This window comes from Pleurodeles waltl, chromosome 12, assembly GCF_031143425.1.
Source record: "Pleurodeles waltl isolate 20211129_DDA chromosome 12, aPleWal1.hap1.20221129, whole genome shotgun sequence".
Taxonomy (NCBI): Eukaryota; Metazoa; Chordata; class Amphibia; order Caudata; family Salamandridae; genus Pleurodeles; species Pleurodeles waltl.
In genome coordinates, this window is record NC_090451.1 from 592582812 (window position 1) to 592596691 (window position 13880).

Below are 13880 nucleotides of genomic sequence, written 5' to 3' on the forward strand. Positions count from 1 at the left end.
TCTTTTTTTAATTGCCATTTTGCCACACTAGCGATATGTTTGAAAGTTGCCAGTAGACAGTGCAGAGTGCATGGGCCCTAGTTTTCAAAATCACTCTCACTTTAAAATCTTTTCGGATTAGGGCCTAGATTTAATAAGGGCCTAGCGCCGACTATTGCCATATAGGCTTTTTTTTTTTACGCTAATGTGGTGTGAGTGTGGCAAAAACACCACGCCTTATTTACAAAGTGGCACAATGCACTCGTTGTGCCACTTTGTAAACCCTTGCACCATATCATGACTGCACCAGGCATAATGTGTGCAGTGGGGTGTTCCCCCATTAGGGGGCCCTCAAAAATGGTGCAGAGGAATCTTTGAGATTTCACTGCACCATTTTTACCGGCATATTTAAGGCCTGCACAGAGCAGGCGTTAAAAGGAGGCACACCATTATTTTTAATGGGCCTTTATGTACTTTGCAGGACTAGCACCAACAATTTTGGCGCTAATCCTGCAAAGTACAACAGTAGCATCAAAATTTATGATGCTATTATCCCTAAATTGCGCCATGGTGGTCCATATGTTAAATATGGCGGACACATGGTGGCGTTAGGGCGCGCCATGGGCTGCAAGAAAAGTGGCACTTCATGACATGAAGCACCACTTTTCTTAAATCTGGGCCTAGGTGTTTATATACTGTTCTGTGTGATTTTGCTGTAGCTCCTGTTCAGACTGCAAAACATTACAACTTTTCCTGCTTTCAAGTGCTAATGGGAAGCAAGTACAGCTATTGAGAAGGAGTGTGGGGGAGTTGAGGAAAACAACAACGATTACTGAGTCAGTAGCATGTGCTTGTTTGTTATAGTAAAAGAAATAGGAAAAGAATGCTTCAACACAATTAAAAGGGAGTGGGGAGGTAAAGAAAAAACAGATGGGGGTTGGTGAGACTGAAAAGACACAATGGGGAAAGGAGCAAGTGAAAACACAAGCACTCTATGGACTGTCCAAACACAATTAAAAAAGTAGCTTCCAAACGTAAGCAGTCGATGAACACAGTGTTCTAGGGGAGGGCCAAACACAAGAAGAGGCATGATCCATGCATGCCATGGCAAACTGAAACGAAGGATATGAGAGTAACACTGAAGTTAACAAATGGTGAACATGTGGGTGGCTGTAGACCAGTGGTTCCCAACCTGTGGTCCAGGGACCCCTGGGGGTCCGCGAAGCCTGCTGAGGGGGTCCGAGAGAGCCTGGAAAATTAAAAAATATTAACAAATATTGACAAATTAGGTCCCTAGCTTCCAGTAATGACTTAGATGGGGGTCCCCGGATTCCCATGATGATTCACTGGGGGTCCCTAGGTTCCATTAATGTTAAAGTGGGGGTCCACAGAAATCAAAAGGTTGGGAACCACTGCTGTAGACGGCTAACTGTAAACATGTCTTGAAGAGCCAGTGCATGCACTGTGTAGCTGAGACCAAAAAAGGACATTCCAGAGAAATTCCATCCTTGCCACATTGATGCTATCAAAGCCTAGAGGTGGAAAAACATGTTTTGCAGATGTTCTTGCTCTATTAGTTTTCACCTTTTTGTGCCTCAGAGAGAACTCAAGAAACTGTGACACTATTTACAAAAATGAAAACAAACCTAATCAAATTAATGAAAGTATTGATTGATATGAGTGCTTTTCCCTAAATAACATAACGCATTTTTGATTTTTAGGACTTAATTTAAATCACATTATTGATTTACCGGAAAATTAAGCCTACTGTTTCGTTTTTATAAATTAATTAAAATGCTTAATACGGTTGGATCATTTCCTTAAATCTTATGTCTCGACAAGGCAAAATTAATTTACTGTTAAACAAGCATTGCAATGAGTTATGCAGCTTAATGTGATATACTGTGTTTATATGCATGTGTTTATTTGTGTATGATGTGTTCCCTCCCACGCCCTCGTTGAGATAAGGTGTCTGTGTTCCCTCCCATTCCCTCATTGAGCTATCCCATTCCCTCACTGAGCTATTGTGATTCTGAGAACAGATGATAGATCTTTTTTATAATATGTTATGTCATGTCGTAATATTTCAAGTAAAATGTGCCATACCGGGCAGCACATGGGGTGCAGGCCTAATGAGGTGGGAGCTAGTGTCTACTTTTATTTGCAATTGCATATTGCTGCACTCAGTTTTTTTAGAGATGTCCTTGTAGCAAATGGACAGACAACCCTATTGGCAGTGCTCAATTAGAAGAAACATTTCAATATGACTTTCATTTAGGGATGTGCAGTTTAAGTTGTAGTGGCCCATGATTCCTCTATCTATCTTTTTTTATCAGTGTGGATCAAACATGGATAATCCGTTCTATGCAGTAAATAACCTCAAGGTGAAAGTTAGAGGCAGGAAATACTTGGGGTGCCTATTTTCCTGGGTGGTTACTTGCACTTGGATTGGAGGTGGTATGCTGTAAAATTCAGCACTCAAACCTATTTGTTTCAAAATGTTCTTACTGGAGGAGAAATCCCGCCCCTGGGATGAGCATGAGGAGGAGGGGTTGGAAAAGAACACAAGCAGCTGGCAAACTGGAAACACATTGCTGTTGCTACTTGGACACAAAGCGCTGAATCTGTCGTGTTTGGGAGATGGGGGAGATACTTGGGAGATGGTGGAGCAATGGCCTCCTGTGCATTCACTGCCACTGGCTGGGCGAGATCTCCCTCGTTCTGGAATCATAAGCTGTGGCAATGATGTCACCGTGGTGGGTATGGTGGGGTTTATTGTTAGGTATGTGTTTTAATTGTGGGCGTTGACAACAATTCCCTGAGAGGGATTACAAGACTTCATTAAACAGAAGGGCCGCTGGGGGGGTGGGGCTGGTTGAGGGTAGAATAGTCAACTGGGTGGAGTATCAGTGCCCTCTACTTTCATCAAGCTACCCGGCAACTGCTTTTTTATTGATAGGTGGACTGGGGCCTGGAAAGAGTAGACCAACAGCTCCTTTCCAGGTTAAAGAGTGTGTTACCGAGTTTTCAGGGCATACAGTTCTAGGCCTGCCCAAACAAATACACGTGGAGGAAAGTACTGAGTTGCCCCTCTCAGCCTCTGCTAGCTATAGCTCCTCAAAGGTTAGTTTACAGCCTGGAGTAGCTGTGAGCAGTGGACTGCTCACTCGAGCAGTCTCATGCTGGGCCTGGGTTGGAGAGGTACAAAGCAAGGGGCCTCTCGGAGCCTGAGGTCCTGCCTTACTCCAGTCTGGAGTTTGGCTCTGCTTTTGCCGTCCCATATCTGAACTGCTTGTGGACGCTGCACTGTTTTGCAGCAGCCTTTCCTTACTGGATTTCCCCTGGGGCTAAATATTGTGTTTCTCAGCAGCCATTCGCATTCACTGCTGGTGACTGCCCAAAGTAGCCGGGCAGGGGAACGAAACAAAAGTAAAAAATATATTTTTTAAAACTTACCTTGACGGCACCACCGCTCTCCGCTGCACTGCAGGTACAGGCTCTCAGCCTGCCCTGCGGCCAATCCTGACACTGCTCAGAGCAGCGTTATGATTGGCTGGAGTACCCTGGCTATTTATATATACATATATATGTGCTTCTGATTTCAGTTTCTAGTTGTTATGAATTCTAGTGTTTTCCAGTGTTTTAAATAATTATAAAAATAAGTGGTTATTGTTAGAAATGTCCCTTTCTGCAGGGTTACCCCAGACATTTTGCCTTTCTCTTCCTGTTTTTCTGACCCTCTTTTTGTGGCTTTAGGACTCTGGGCGCTTTACCACTGCTAATCAGTGCGAAAGTACATGTGCTCTCTCCCCTAAAACTTGGTGTAATTGTATTGTATTGCACCTGTTTGGCTTATTTAATTTACCTATAAGTGACTTGTAAAGTGGTAAACCACATACCCAGGGCCTGTAAATTAAATGCTACTAGTGGGCCTGCAGCACAGATTGCACCACTCACAGAAGCCTTCCAAGCGTATCTGAGGCCTGCCCCTGCAGCACATGTGTTGGACCTGGCTTTTTGACAGGGTCATCCCCAAACTTTTTGTCTCCTTCCTCCTATTTTTTCTGACCTGTTTTTGTTGGCTTTTGACCTCTGGGCACTTTACCACTGCTAACCAGTGCTAAGGTGCATATGCTCTCTGTGTAAATTGTACTATTGATTGGTTTATCCATGATTGGCTATTTAATTTACTTATAAGTCCCTAGTAGAGTGCACTATATGTGCCTAGGACCTGTAGATTAAATGCTACTAGTGGGCCTGCAGCACTGGTTGTGCCACCCACTTCAGTAGCCCCTTAACCTTGTCTCAGGCCTGCCATTGAAAGGCCTGTGTATGCAGTTTCACTGCCACTTCGACTTGGCATTTAAAAGTACTTGCCAAGCCTAGAACTCCCCTTTTTCTACATAAAAGTCACCCATAATGTGTGCCCTAGGTAACCCCTAGAGCAGGGTGCTGTGTGGGTAAAAGGCAGGACATGTACCTGTGTAGTTATATGTCCTGGTAGTGTAAAACTCCTAAATTTACACTACTGTGAGGCCTGCTCCCTTCATAAGCTAACATTGGGGATGCCCTCATACATTGTTGAAGTGGCAGCTGCTGATCTGAAAGGAGCAGGAAGGTCATATTTAGTATGGCCAGAATGGTGATACAAAATCCTGCTGACTGGTGAAGTCGGATTTAATATTACTATTCTAGAAATGCCACTTTTAGAAAGTGAGCATTTCTTTGCACTTAAATCTTTCTGTGCCCTTCAATCCATGTCTGGCTAGGTTTAGTTGACAGCTCCTTGTGCATTCACTCAGACACACCCCAAACACAGGGTACTCAGCCTCACTTGCATACATCTGCATTTTGAATGGGTCTTCCTGGGCTGGGAGGGTGGAGCGCCTGCCCTCACACAAAGGACTGCCACACCCCCTACTGGGACCCTGGCAGACAGGATTGAACTGAAAGGGGACCTGGTGCATTTCTTAGACACTCTTTGAAGTCACCCCCACTCCAAAGGCACAATTTAGTATAAAACAGGGCATCTGCCCTACCTCATCAGACACTTGCTGGAGAAGAAACCTGAACCAGAAACTACATCCTGCCAAGAAGAACTGCCTGGCTGCTCAAAGGACTCACCTGTCTGCTTTTCTACAAAGGACTGCTGCCTTGCTGTTGGCCTGCTGCCTTGCTGAACTCTTGTCTGGCTGTAAAAGTGCTCTCCAAGGGCTTGGATAGAGCGTGACTTCTGTTCCCTGAAGTCTCAGGACCAAAAAGACTTCTCTTTTTCATTTGGACTCTTCGTGCGACGAAAAGTTCGACGCACAGACTGTTCCGCGGCAAGAAAAACGCCGCACACCGACGCTGATCGACGCAACGGGGTGACCAGAACTTCGACACACGGCCTCGCAAGGACTTCCAGAGGGGAAATCAACGCGACGCCTGTCGTTAGAGCGAAACTTCGACGCACAGCCCGCGGAACGACGCGCAGCCGGAAAACAAGCAGGAGAATTCACTCACAGACCCGGGACATCTGGTAATCCCCGCGACCCACAGAAAGAGATTGTCCGCCGCAGGAAAACGACGCACGACTTCCCCGCATGAAAAATAACGACGCAAGTCCGTGTGTGCTGGGGAGAAATCGACGCACACACCATTTTTCCACGTATCTCTTCTTCTGCGGCCCTTTGCAGAGATTTTCCACTCCAAACCAGGTACTTTGTGCTTGAAAGAGACTTTGTTTGCTTTTTAAAGACTTAAGACACTTTATATCACTTTTCAGTGATATCTTTACAAATTCATATTGCATCTTTGATCGTTTTCACCTGCATATACCCAGATAAATATTATATATTTTTCTAAACACTGTGTGGTGTATTTTTGTGGTGCTATATTATGGTATTGTATGATTTATTGCACAAATGCTTTACACATTCCCTTCTAAGTTAAGCCTGACTGCTCGTGCCAAGCTACCAGAGGGTGGGCACAGGCTAATTTTGGATTGCGTGTGACTTACCCTGACTAGAGTGAGGGTTCTTGCTTGGACAGAGGGTAACCTGACTGCCAACCAAAAACCCCATTTCTAACAACATGCATGCACAGATTACTGCCACATTGACTTGGCAAGTCAAACTACTTGCCAAGGCCTATTCTCCTTTTTTACTACACCTAACTCACCCCCAAGGTAGGCCATAGGTATTCTTATAAGCAGGTGCTGTGTATGTAGGTAGGACATATATTTGTATGTGTACCATGTCCTAATAGTGACAAACAAACTATTTTGGTTTTACTACTGTGAGTGCTGCTCCTATCATAGTTTTCCATTGGGAATTCACATATACAGTATATGTCTAAGCAGTAATTTCTGATCTGTGAGGAGTAGCGTGGGCATGTCTGGTACGTTTGGAATGGCATTGAGAAATTCTGCTTACTGGTGTAGGTGGACTGCTGGTCTGCCAGGAGGAACCTGCAGTACTTGTGGTGAGCTGGCCTGCTGCTCCTCTCGTGCCCCCATCTATGTGTTCTCCCAGGGCATAGTGGCCTGCCCTGTGCCTTTTTATTTTGAGTGGGGTGAGTGCTTCTCCTTCACCTTCCTCCTGTCTGCAACTGGCACATTCAGAGTGCTAATCTCAATTCAACTGAGCGCATGGAGAGCGATTTTCTGATTATATCGGAAGCACTCCTATTTACTGCATCTATAAATGTGGAGAGGTAGTGCTGCCCGACTACTAGCACTATGCTAGTGTTTACTTTCCCCCCCAAAAAAAAACCCTGTGTCGAATGCAGCATCTCAGAGGCATGTCAAGGAGGTCCCGGGCCCCCACCTTGTCTCCCACAGGAAGAGTATTACAGAGCTGTTCAGCTGGCGTGTTAGGAGGAGAAAACGCTATGTCCTGCCTCTGCACCGTGTGCTAGTGGGCAGCAGCCCCTTCTGGAAGACCTGCAGGCAGAGGGAACAGAGGAGGGTTTCACCACACTCAACAGGCGCCTGCCCCCTCTCCTCACCTGGAGCAGTAGTAGGAGCCCATCACCTTGCCGCTGAGTGGCCGTTACTGCATTCTTTTGGTAGGAATTTACTGTATTTAACTTAATAGGCTCAGGAGGTTTTCAGCACTCCATGATTGAATATGGCGAACTGGGTGCTGTCACACTGGAGTATCTTACCCATGTTGAGGGGCTAATTTTTGTACAGTGTACCACATAGCTGGGTGCTCTTCAAGGCCTAAGTGGTACTGACCATTGGGGGGTTATGTCGTTGTGGTTCTGGCCTTAAACACAGATACCCCTAATGCATCATACTGTCTGCACGGCATTTCATGATGGCTTGTGTCTTTGCTTATTCTAACCAAACTGCTGCATTTCATGATGGGATATATATTGTGTTCCCCTATTGCACATTCAGGAGACCTGGCCCTCTTTTAGCAATTGCATGGTTATGTGTATTATTATTCAGGTGTTCCTGTAAACGAGTTTGCCTCGCTTATACTGATTACATAACTCATGTCTTGTTACAACCTGAGCCTTATTACAGTAATTGCATTTTTGTGCGACGCACTTATGATACTCGTCGAGCTGACACTTGCACACTAATTATGATGTCTACTGGTACAGAGCGTCCAGGGGAATACTATGTAACCTATCTGCTGTGCCCCATGGCCTGATGATGTGATGTATGACGTTTTTATTCTTGCCTAACCAAGCTAATGAGTACTGACCCAGGATTTGCGTAGGGCACACATCGCTTCTGAATATTGTCATTTTGGTGCATGTTATACACAATATACTATATTTTTGATATATGACCTGTGTGGAATCTCTTTTTATGGTGTATTTATTGTGTCGCTGGTTGGAGTGCGTTGCGCAAACGCTTTACACACGACCTCTGAAGATAAGCCTGACTGCTGTGTGCCAGGCTACCAGGTGGTGAGCACAGGTTGTCTTTGGTGTGCAACTTACTCCCCCTGACTACGTGGTGGGTTCTGCATGGCTTAGGTGCATACCCTAGCCAACCAGAAACCCCATTTCTAATATTAACTTTGCTTATACTTTTTTACTCCATACATGATCCTGAGGTTGGTGTTTTTACAAAGAATTTTGCTCTCATTAGCTTCCCTCATTCATTTGTATTGTCAATTATTTCCACATTGTTCCTTGCTCCCAACTCTCTTCTTTTTACCCTTTCATTGAATTTTCTCTTTCAAGTCACTTTTTATTATTTCTCTATACCCCTTGCCTGTCTAATTTCCCAGTACTTAAATCCCTCCTTCCAGTATATCAGGGATGTGAATAAATAGAGATGCGTTGATGCCCATTAAGATTTGATTAGAACACATGAAAGGATGCTGGACATTTAACACCATGTTAAAGATTTTCTAAATTAAGAGTTTCTGCTTAGAGTAAGTAATATGTATAGTGAGTGTTCTGTGCTCGGTTATTGCAAGCCATTGTTATTCTATCCCTGTCTTTGCCTTGAGATACCACAAAAGAACTGGGCTAATAAATGTATTTTACTGTCTGATCAGGGCATATTTTAACAGTACGTGGTCATGTGGAGAAGTGGGGTAAGACATTTTTAGATGCATATTGTTTGCTATAGCGATTTTGATGACAGCAAACTGTGAAGCTGTATGAAAAAGCAGTTAAGGAAGTAAAGAAGTTTCATCACCAGCAACATGCCTTGGGTCAGTTAAATATGCATTTCACAATGGGAACTGAGATATGTATACTTTTGTTGGGCTGTGTTTGTGATAGTGTGTATTTATCAGAGGACCTCTAAGCATTGTTTTAAAAAAAAAAACATGTGGCTATATCTTTGTGTTTTTTAAAGCAGTGCAGACTGTGTTCCTTCCAGGCATTTGTGATGGCTGCACGAGGCACTTTACCTTGTATTCTGTGCATTGAGCACTGAATTTCAGCATTTTCCATCTTGAATAAATAACAAGTGCAGCTGAATATGTTTTCATTAAATGTGGACACGGTGGTTTGTACAGGTGATGTGCCAAGTGTCAAGCATTGTTTCCACACCATACATTTCAAGCTTCTTTTTGACATGGATAAAGTAGGAATTAGGTTGAGCTTGATGATTCTGGGTTACGCCCACATCAGTGCGCAGATTCAGAATGGATCCATGCACCTGTTTTGGTGAAATTGCACCATCTGTAGCACATACAAGAAAACAACTAGTTGCACTGTCTACAGCTTAGACACTAATTCATACTTTCCCTGACCTAATGTATGCACTGAAAGCAGTACAGCTTCTCCAAAATCAACTTGTGGACCTCCTTCTGTATGAAGGGAAGGTATGCAGCTCCTATAGGCATGCTTTTTAGACCATCACAATGTAAATCTTAGAACAAAATACTCTGGTGTACTGTTTTATAGGAGGACATTGGTTCCAGGAGTATCCACATGCACAGAGACCTTTATTGCCACAATCCTGATCAGTTTTTAGAAATCAAAGCTCTATCCTGCTCTAAGTGAAGGAGGGTGGAATCATAAAGGCGCTCCTTGCCCTAGACTGAAGCACTGCTATGAGTTTTGCTGGGAACCTGTTGGTCACTACCCAGCAACATGTACTGAACAGTGAGCTGTAGGCATATGATGTAAGCAATGATCCAAAATCAGGACTGAAAGTAGGTCCTTAGGGTTGAGGGACCTTGCAGATGTCTGCAATGGCATATTAAGTGGTTTAGGATGGGCTCTAATGTATTAGAATGGGTGAATCCATCACAGAAAAGTACTTGGAAGTAGGGACTGCATTTCTATAGTTTGAAACCAGATTGCCCAAAGCAGGAAAACTACATCAAAATCTGGTGTTTTCCAATTTTCTAATGAAACAGATTTTCCCTTTGGTGCTGTATTATCTGTAATAATTGCTTTTAACCGGAAACCCTATAAATATGTCTCAAGTTAGATCTCATACGGAGTGGGTGTGTGGAGAAGAACAAAGGGTACTATGCTAAATGACAGCAAATTCAATACTCAATATTTGGGAATTTTCAGATTTAAGAAGTTGAAAAGTCAGGGAATTGGTCAAAACCCCATGCTGAGTAGTGAAATCTTTAAAGGAGGTAGCAGAATATGACTTACTCACTGAATTCAAAGTCCGGATTTCTACAAGAAATCACACCTACTCCTCTTAAACTAATTGTGAATCTGGCCCCATAGCTAGAATGTACTTCAAAGTTGAACAGACTTTGTGTATATTACAGACGTAAACTGTGTCTCATTTATCATTATTGTGCATTGTTTTCATTTCCACAGTGAAGCCAGCCCAGACCCAGTGTTTGGTAGAAGGGGAGCAGTACCAGGGGCGCGATGTTGTGTTGAAGTGTAAGCCTGGGGAAGGCTCTGAACCTCTCTCTTTCAAATGGGAGAAGATCGCTGGAGGCAGTCCTGCTGTACCACCCACTCTAAACCTGGGTAAGGGGGATCTTTTAAAATGCATGCACAGTGAGAAGAGATACAGTCATTACAACTCTCACTTTATCAAAGAGCACAAAAGAGGATAAATAACATATACGTATCTGATTTTTAAAATCACTCATTAAAACAGATTTTCATATTCCGAGTGGCCTTTTAATTCTGATGGAGCTGATAATGGGAATTACCAGGGCATTTGAAATACTACACACAGTAAGTGTGTTGGTGCTGTTGATATCAGTTGTAATTGTAAAACATTTCAGTGTAACAAATATTAATCTTGGAATGGCTATGTCTCCCAGACATTTAAATGTTTGGAACCGCAGACCACACTTATATCCAACCTTCAGTGCTTGTATCCTAATGCACAGACAACACACACGAGTTCATTTATTTTCTCTACCATGAACATCCAATCTATAAAATCCTACATTACTCCAAGCTTGCCACATGGGAGGCTGAAAGCTTCAGAATTTGGAATAAGACATGCTTAGATTTACAAAGATATTGCATGGAGTTTGGATTACTTTTTTAACACCAACCTGACTCAAAATTCAGGTTGGTATTTACAAGCCAATGCAAACAGTGAGTTGCACTGGTTTGTAACCAAAAGTAATGCAATGCAGCGCAATGCACCACCTTGCATCACTTTGCATCAAGGGAGGGGTCACCGGTGTTCCTGTCGTCCAACCATGGATTTTGACACAAATCTATATCTACAAAGAATTGTAGACATGTATTTGTGCCAAATTCATTCTCCTCTCTTAGGAGAAAATGGTCCCTTCCTGCACAAATACTACCTTGACCACAACACAGACACCCTTGTCCTATGGCGTAAGGTGCCTGCATTTTAGCATGGGTACTGAGATTACACCAGGGAAGGGAGAGAGCAGAACTGCACCATTTCATTTTAGATATGGTGCAGTTCTGCTCTCTCTCACTTTGTTTGCTGCAGCATCACAGCTTTGTAAATCTGGCCTTTGAACACCACAAAACCCAAACCCAGATTTGAAAGTAAACATTCAAATTTTACCACAGTCACTCCCATAGCTACTTGTCATGCACCACATCATCTGGTAGCACTTTCTTTATTGACATTGTACCTTTTTTACATGATCCCCACACCTCTGAATAAATGAAGTATGAGGGACGGTGATGAGGGATAAAGGATGGGTTGTGAGGGATGGGAAGAGAGGTTTGAAGAGGTATGAGAGTGTCCTAAAATTGATGCTGTAAATAAAGAATCAACTGAGTAAAGATTTTATTTCAACGCATGCTCTGTGCCAAGAAATTGTCAACATAGGCGGCCTATTTGCCATTGCACAGAAAACCCACAAACTCTATATGGCCATTTATTGTTCGGAAAATTGCCTTTGCTCATCCCATATGAGGTGCCACTTAATCTGTTCTAGGTTCGCCCTTTTCCTTTGAAAGCTTTTCATTGCTCATCACTCTCCATATGTAAAAGAGAGGATTGCAGTTGCCTCCATATCATTCATGTTTGGTTAGACAGACTCCCACCTCACTGACTACTGCACAGTCAAAGATGCCTGAGCACATACTTTCACTCCTCTGTATTTTCATGCCTCCCTCTGCGGTTAGGCTGTCCAGGGAGCCATCACTCTTGTTTCTCTTCTCAATACCACAATCAGATTATTCCTTGAATAGTAGTCACCATGTTTCTCCTGGGAGAAGCCCAGGTCATATTGCATCTATTAAAGGCTCGCCTGAAGTACCTTTCCTAGGTGAGTTTACACATCAAACAGTTCTATGTTGCTCTCAGTATTGCTCCACTTTAATTCAGATTTTATTTGTATTACTCATAAACACTGTACTACTGGTCGCATATGTGCTGCTATGACATGTATCCTGCCCACCACCGTTTTTGTCTAGCTTTTGGGTGTTCCTACAGCTCCATGCTTGGTCTTTGTCATCTATAACTACAGACACAGGCCAGGGTTGCTATTACTGCCTGTATTCGATCACACATAATGTTAGACCAAGCAGCATGAAGTGAAATCACAACTTTTAGGTAATGTCATGAAATTCGGCAAAATTACTCAAAGTATTCACAATACATGTTTGGTCAGTATCTGGCTGTGAAACTGAACCTGGACGAATACTTTATATTCAAAAGTCAAATTAGACACTGGCAGTAGACTGGTTTGAGGAACAAATGTCCCTTAACAGTGGTGTTACATTTCTTATGAGACCTTTTAAAATCCAGCAAATTTGAAGGAGGCGTTGCCCCCGTAAAAAATGAATTGCTTGGGCCTACCTTTTATGTCTTTATATTCATTCACAAAACACCACTGATCATCAGAGTTAGTCGTTAGGGAACCCAGAAAGAGTGGCTCCTTTAAGGTGTCTCAGTTGTATGTGTTATTTTGGCTACAACAGTCCGATGAGACCCTTTGACAGCAATGGCAGTTTGAGATACTTCAGATATCTCTTCTCAAGGATGAGGTTTACATGTCTTTTCATTTGCAGGGAGCTTGAACGGCGATCTTCTCATCCGGAACCTCTCCCAAGCCATCGCTGGGACCTATAGATGTACCGTTGTGAACAACGTGGGCCACGATCAATGCACCATCGAACTAACCTCCCCACAAGGTGAGGCTGAGAAATGAGGTGTAGAACAGATGGAGGGGTGTCTACCTGTATTTCGCTTATTTTACCATTCCAGCATTGGGATCGTCTGTCATATTCATTTATAATTTCTTGTTTTTTACACTGGTATTTTATCAACTGTGTTCATTGATGATAATGCAACATATGGATCTGGAAGCGGGAACAGTTTACTCGTTCACAATTTTGCTTCCTGACAGGGGTGGCTCCTCCATTAGGGCGGACTAGCATCGCCCCCCCCCACCCCCCCCCACCAGCACTCCCCATAGCTGCTCGTCACCCCCATGGCCCGCCAATTTCAGAACGAAAGGATAATAAACAAAGCTTATTATCCTTTCATTCTGAAAGATTTGCAGCTTCTGCTGCTGGCGGGAGATGGCGCTCCTCCGCCCTAACGGAGGAGCCGCACTGTTTATATTACTCCCTGGGGATATGCAACCCAATGTGCAATTGCAGATTTTGTCTCTACCTAGGAAGCTTTTTCTCCTGTGGAAAATCCTTTCTGCTACATCCTCTTCAGGTTTGGAGGTGACCTGGTCCTCTTCCAAACCTGGAAGGGACGTTTACACAGTTCTTTGCAGTAATTCTCCAACCATTTCCATTTTGGGAAATGGCTGATTTAAGAGTTCTGAATGGCCAAAAATTAATGCATTTGTGGTGCTTGGTCATTCACAAAAACCTATAAGGCCAACCATGCTTTGTTTGACTTACTCCCCAACCCTAATGTGGGGTTTACTACTGTGTAATTGTACAAAGTGGGTGGAAAATAATACCAGGGCTTCGTTTACAAGGTTTTGGTGCAGGGAAGTCACAAGGCTTCTTGCATCGCTGCCCTGCACCAAAAGAAAAGGACAGGAATGTGCCTT

At 43.5% G+C, this 13880-nt stretch overlaps 1 protein-coding gene across 1 annotated transcript in view; it reads left to right on the plus strand.

Annotated features, from left to right (window-relative positions):
- Positions 1–13880, plus strand: part of VSIG8 (V-set and immunoglobulin domain containing 8) — a 243959-nt gene that overhangs the window by 180617 nt on the left and 49462 nt on the right. The window contains exons 4-5 of the mRNA XM_069217773.1: positions 10228–10386; positions 12877–12999. Of these exons, the coding sequence (XP_069073874.1) occupies positions 10228–10386; positions 12877–12999 (282 nt within the window). The remainder of the gene's footprint in view (positions 1–10227; positions 10387–12876; positions 13000–13880) is intronic.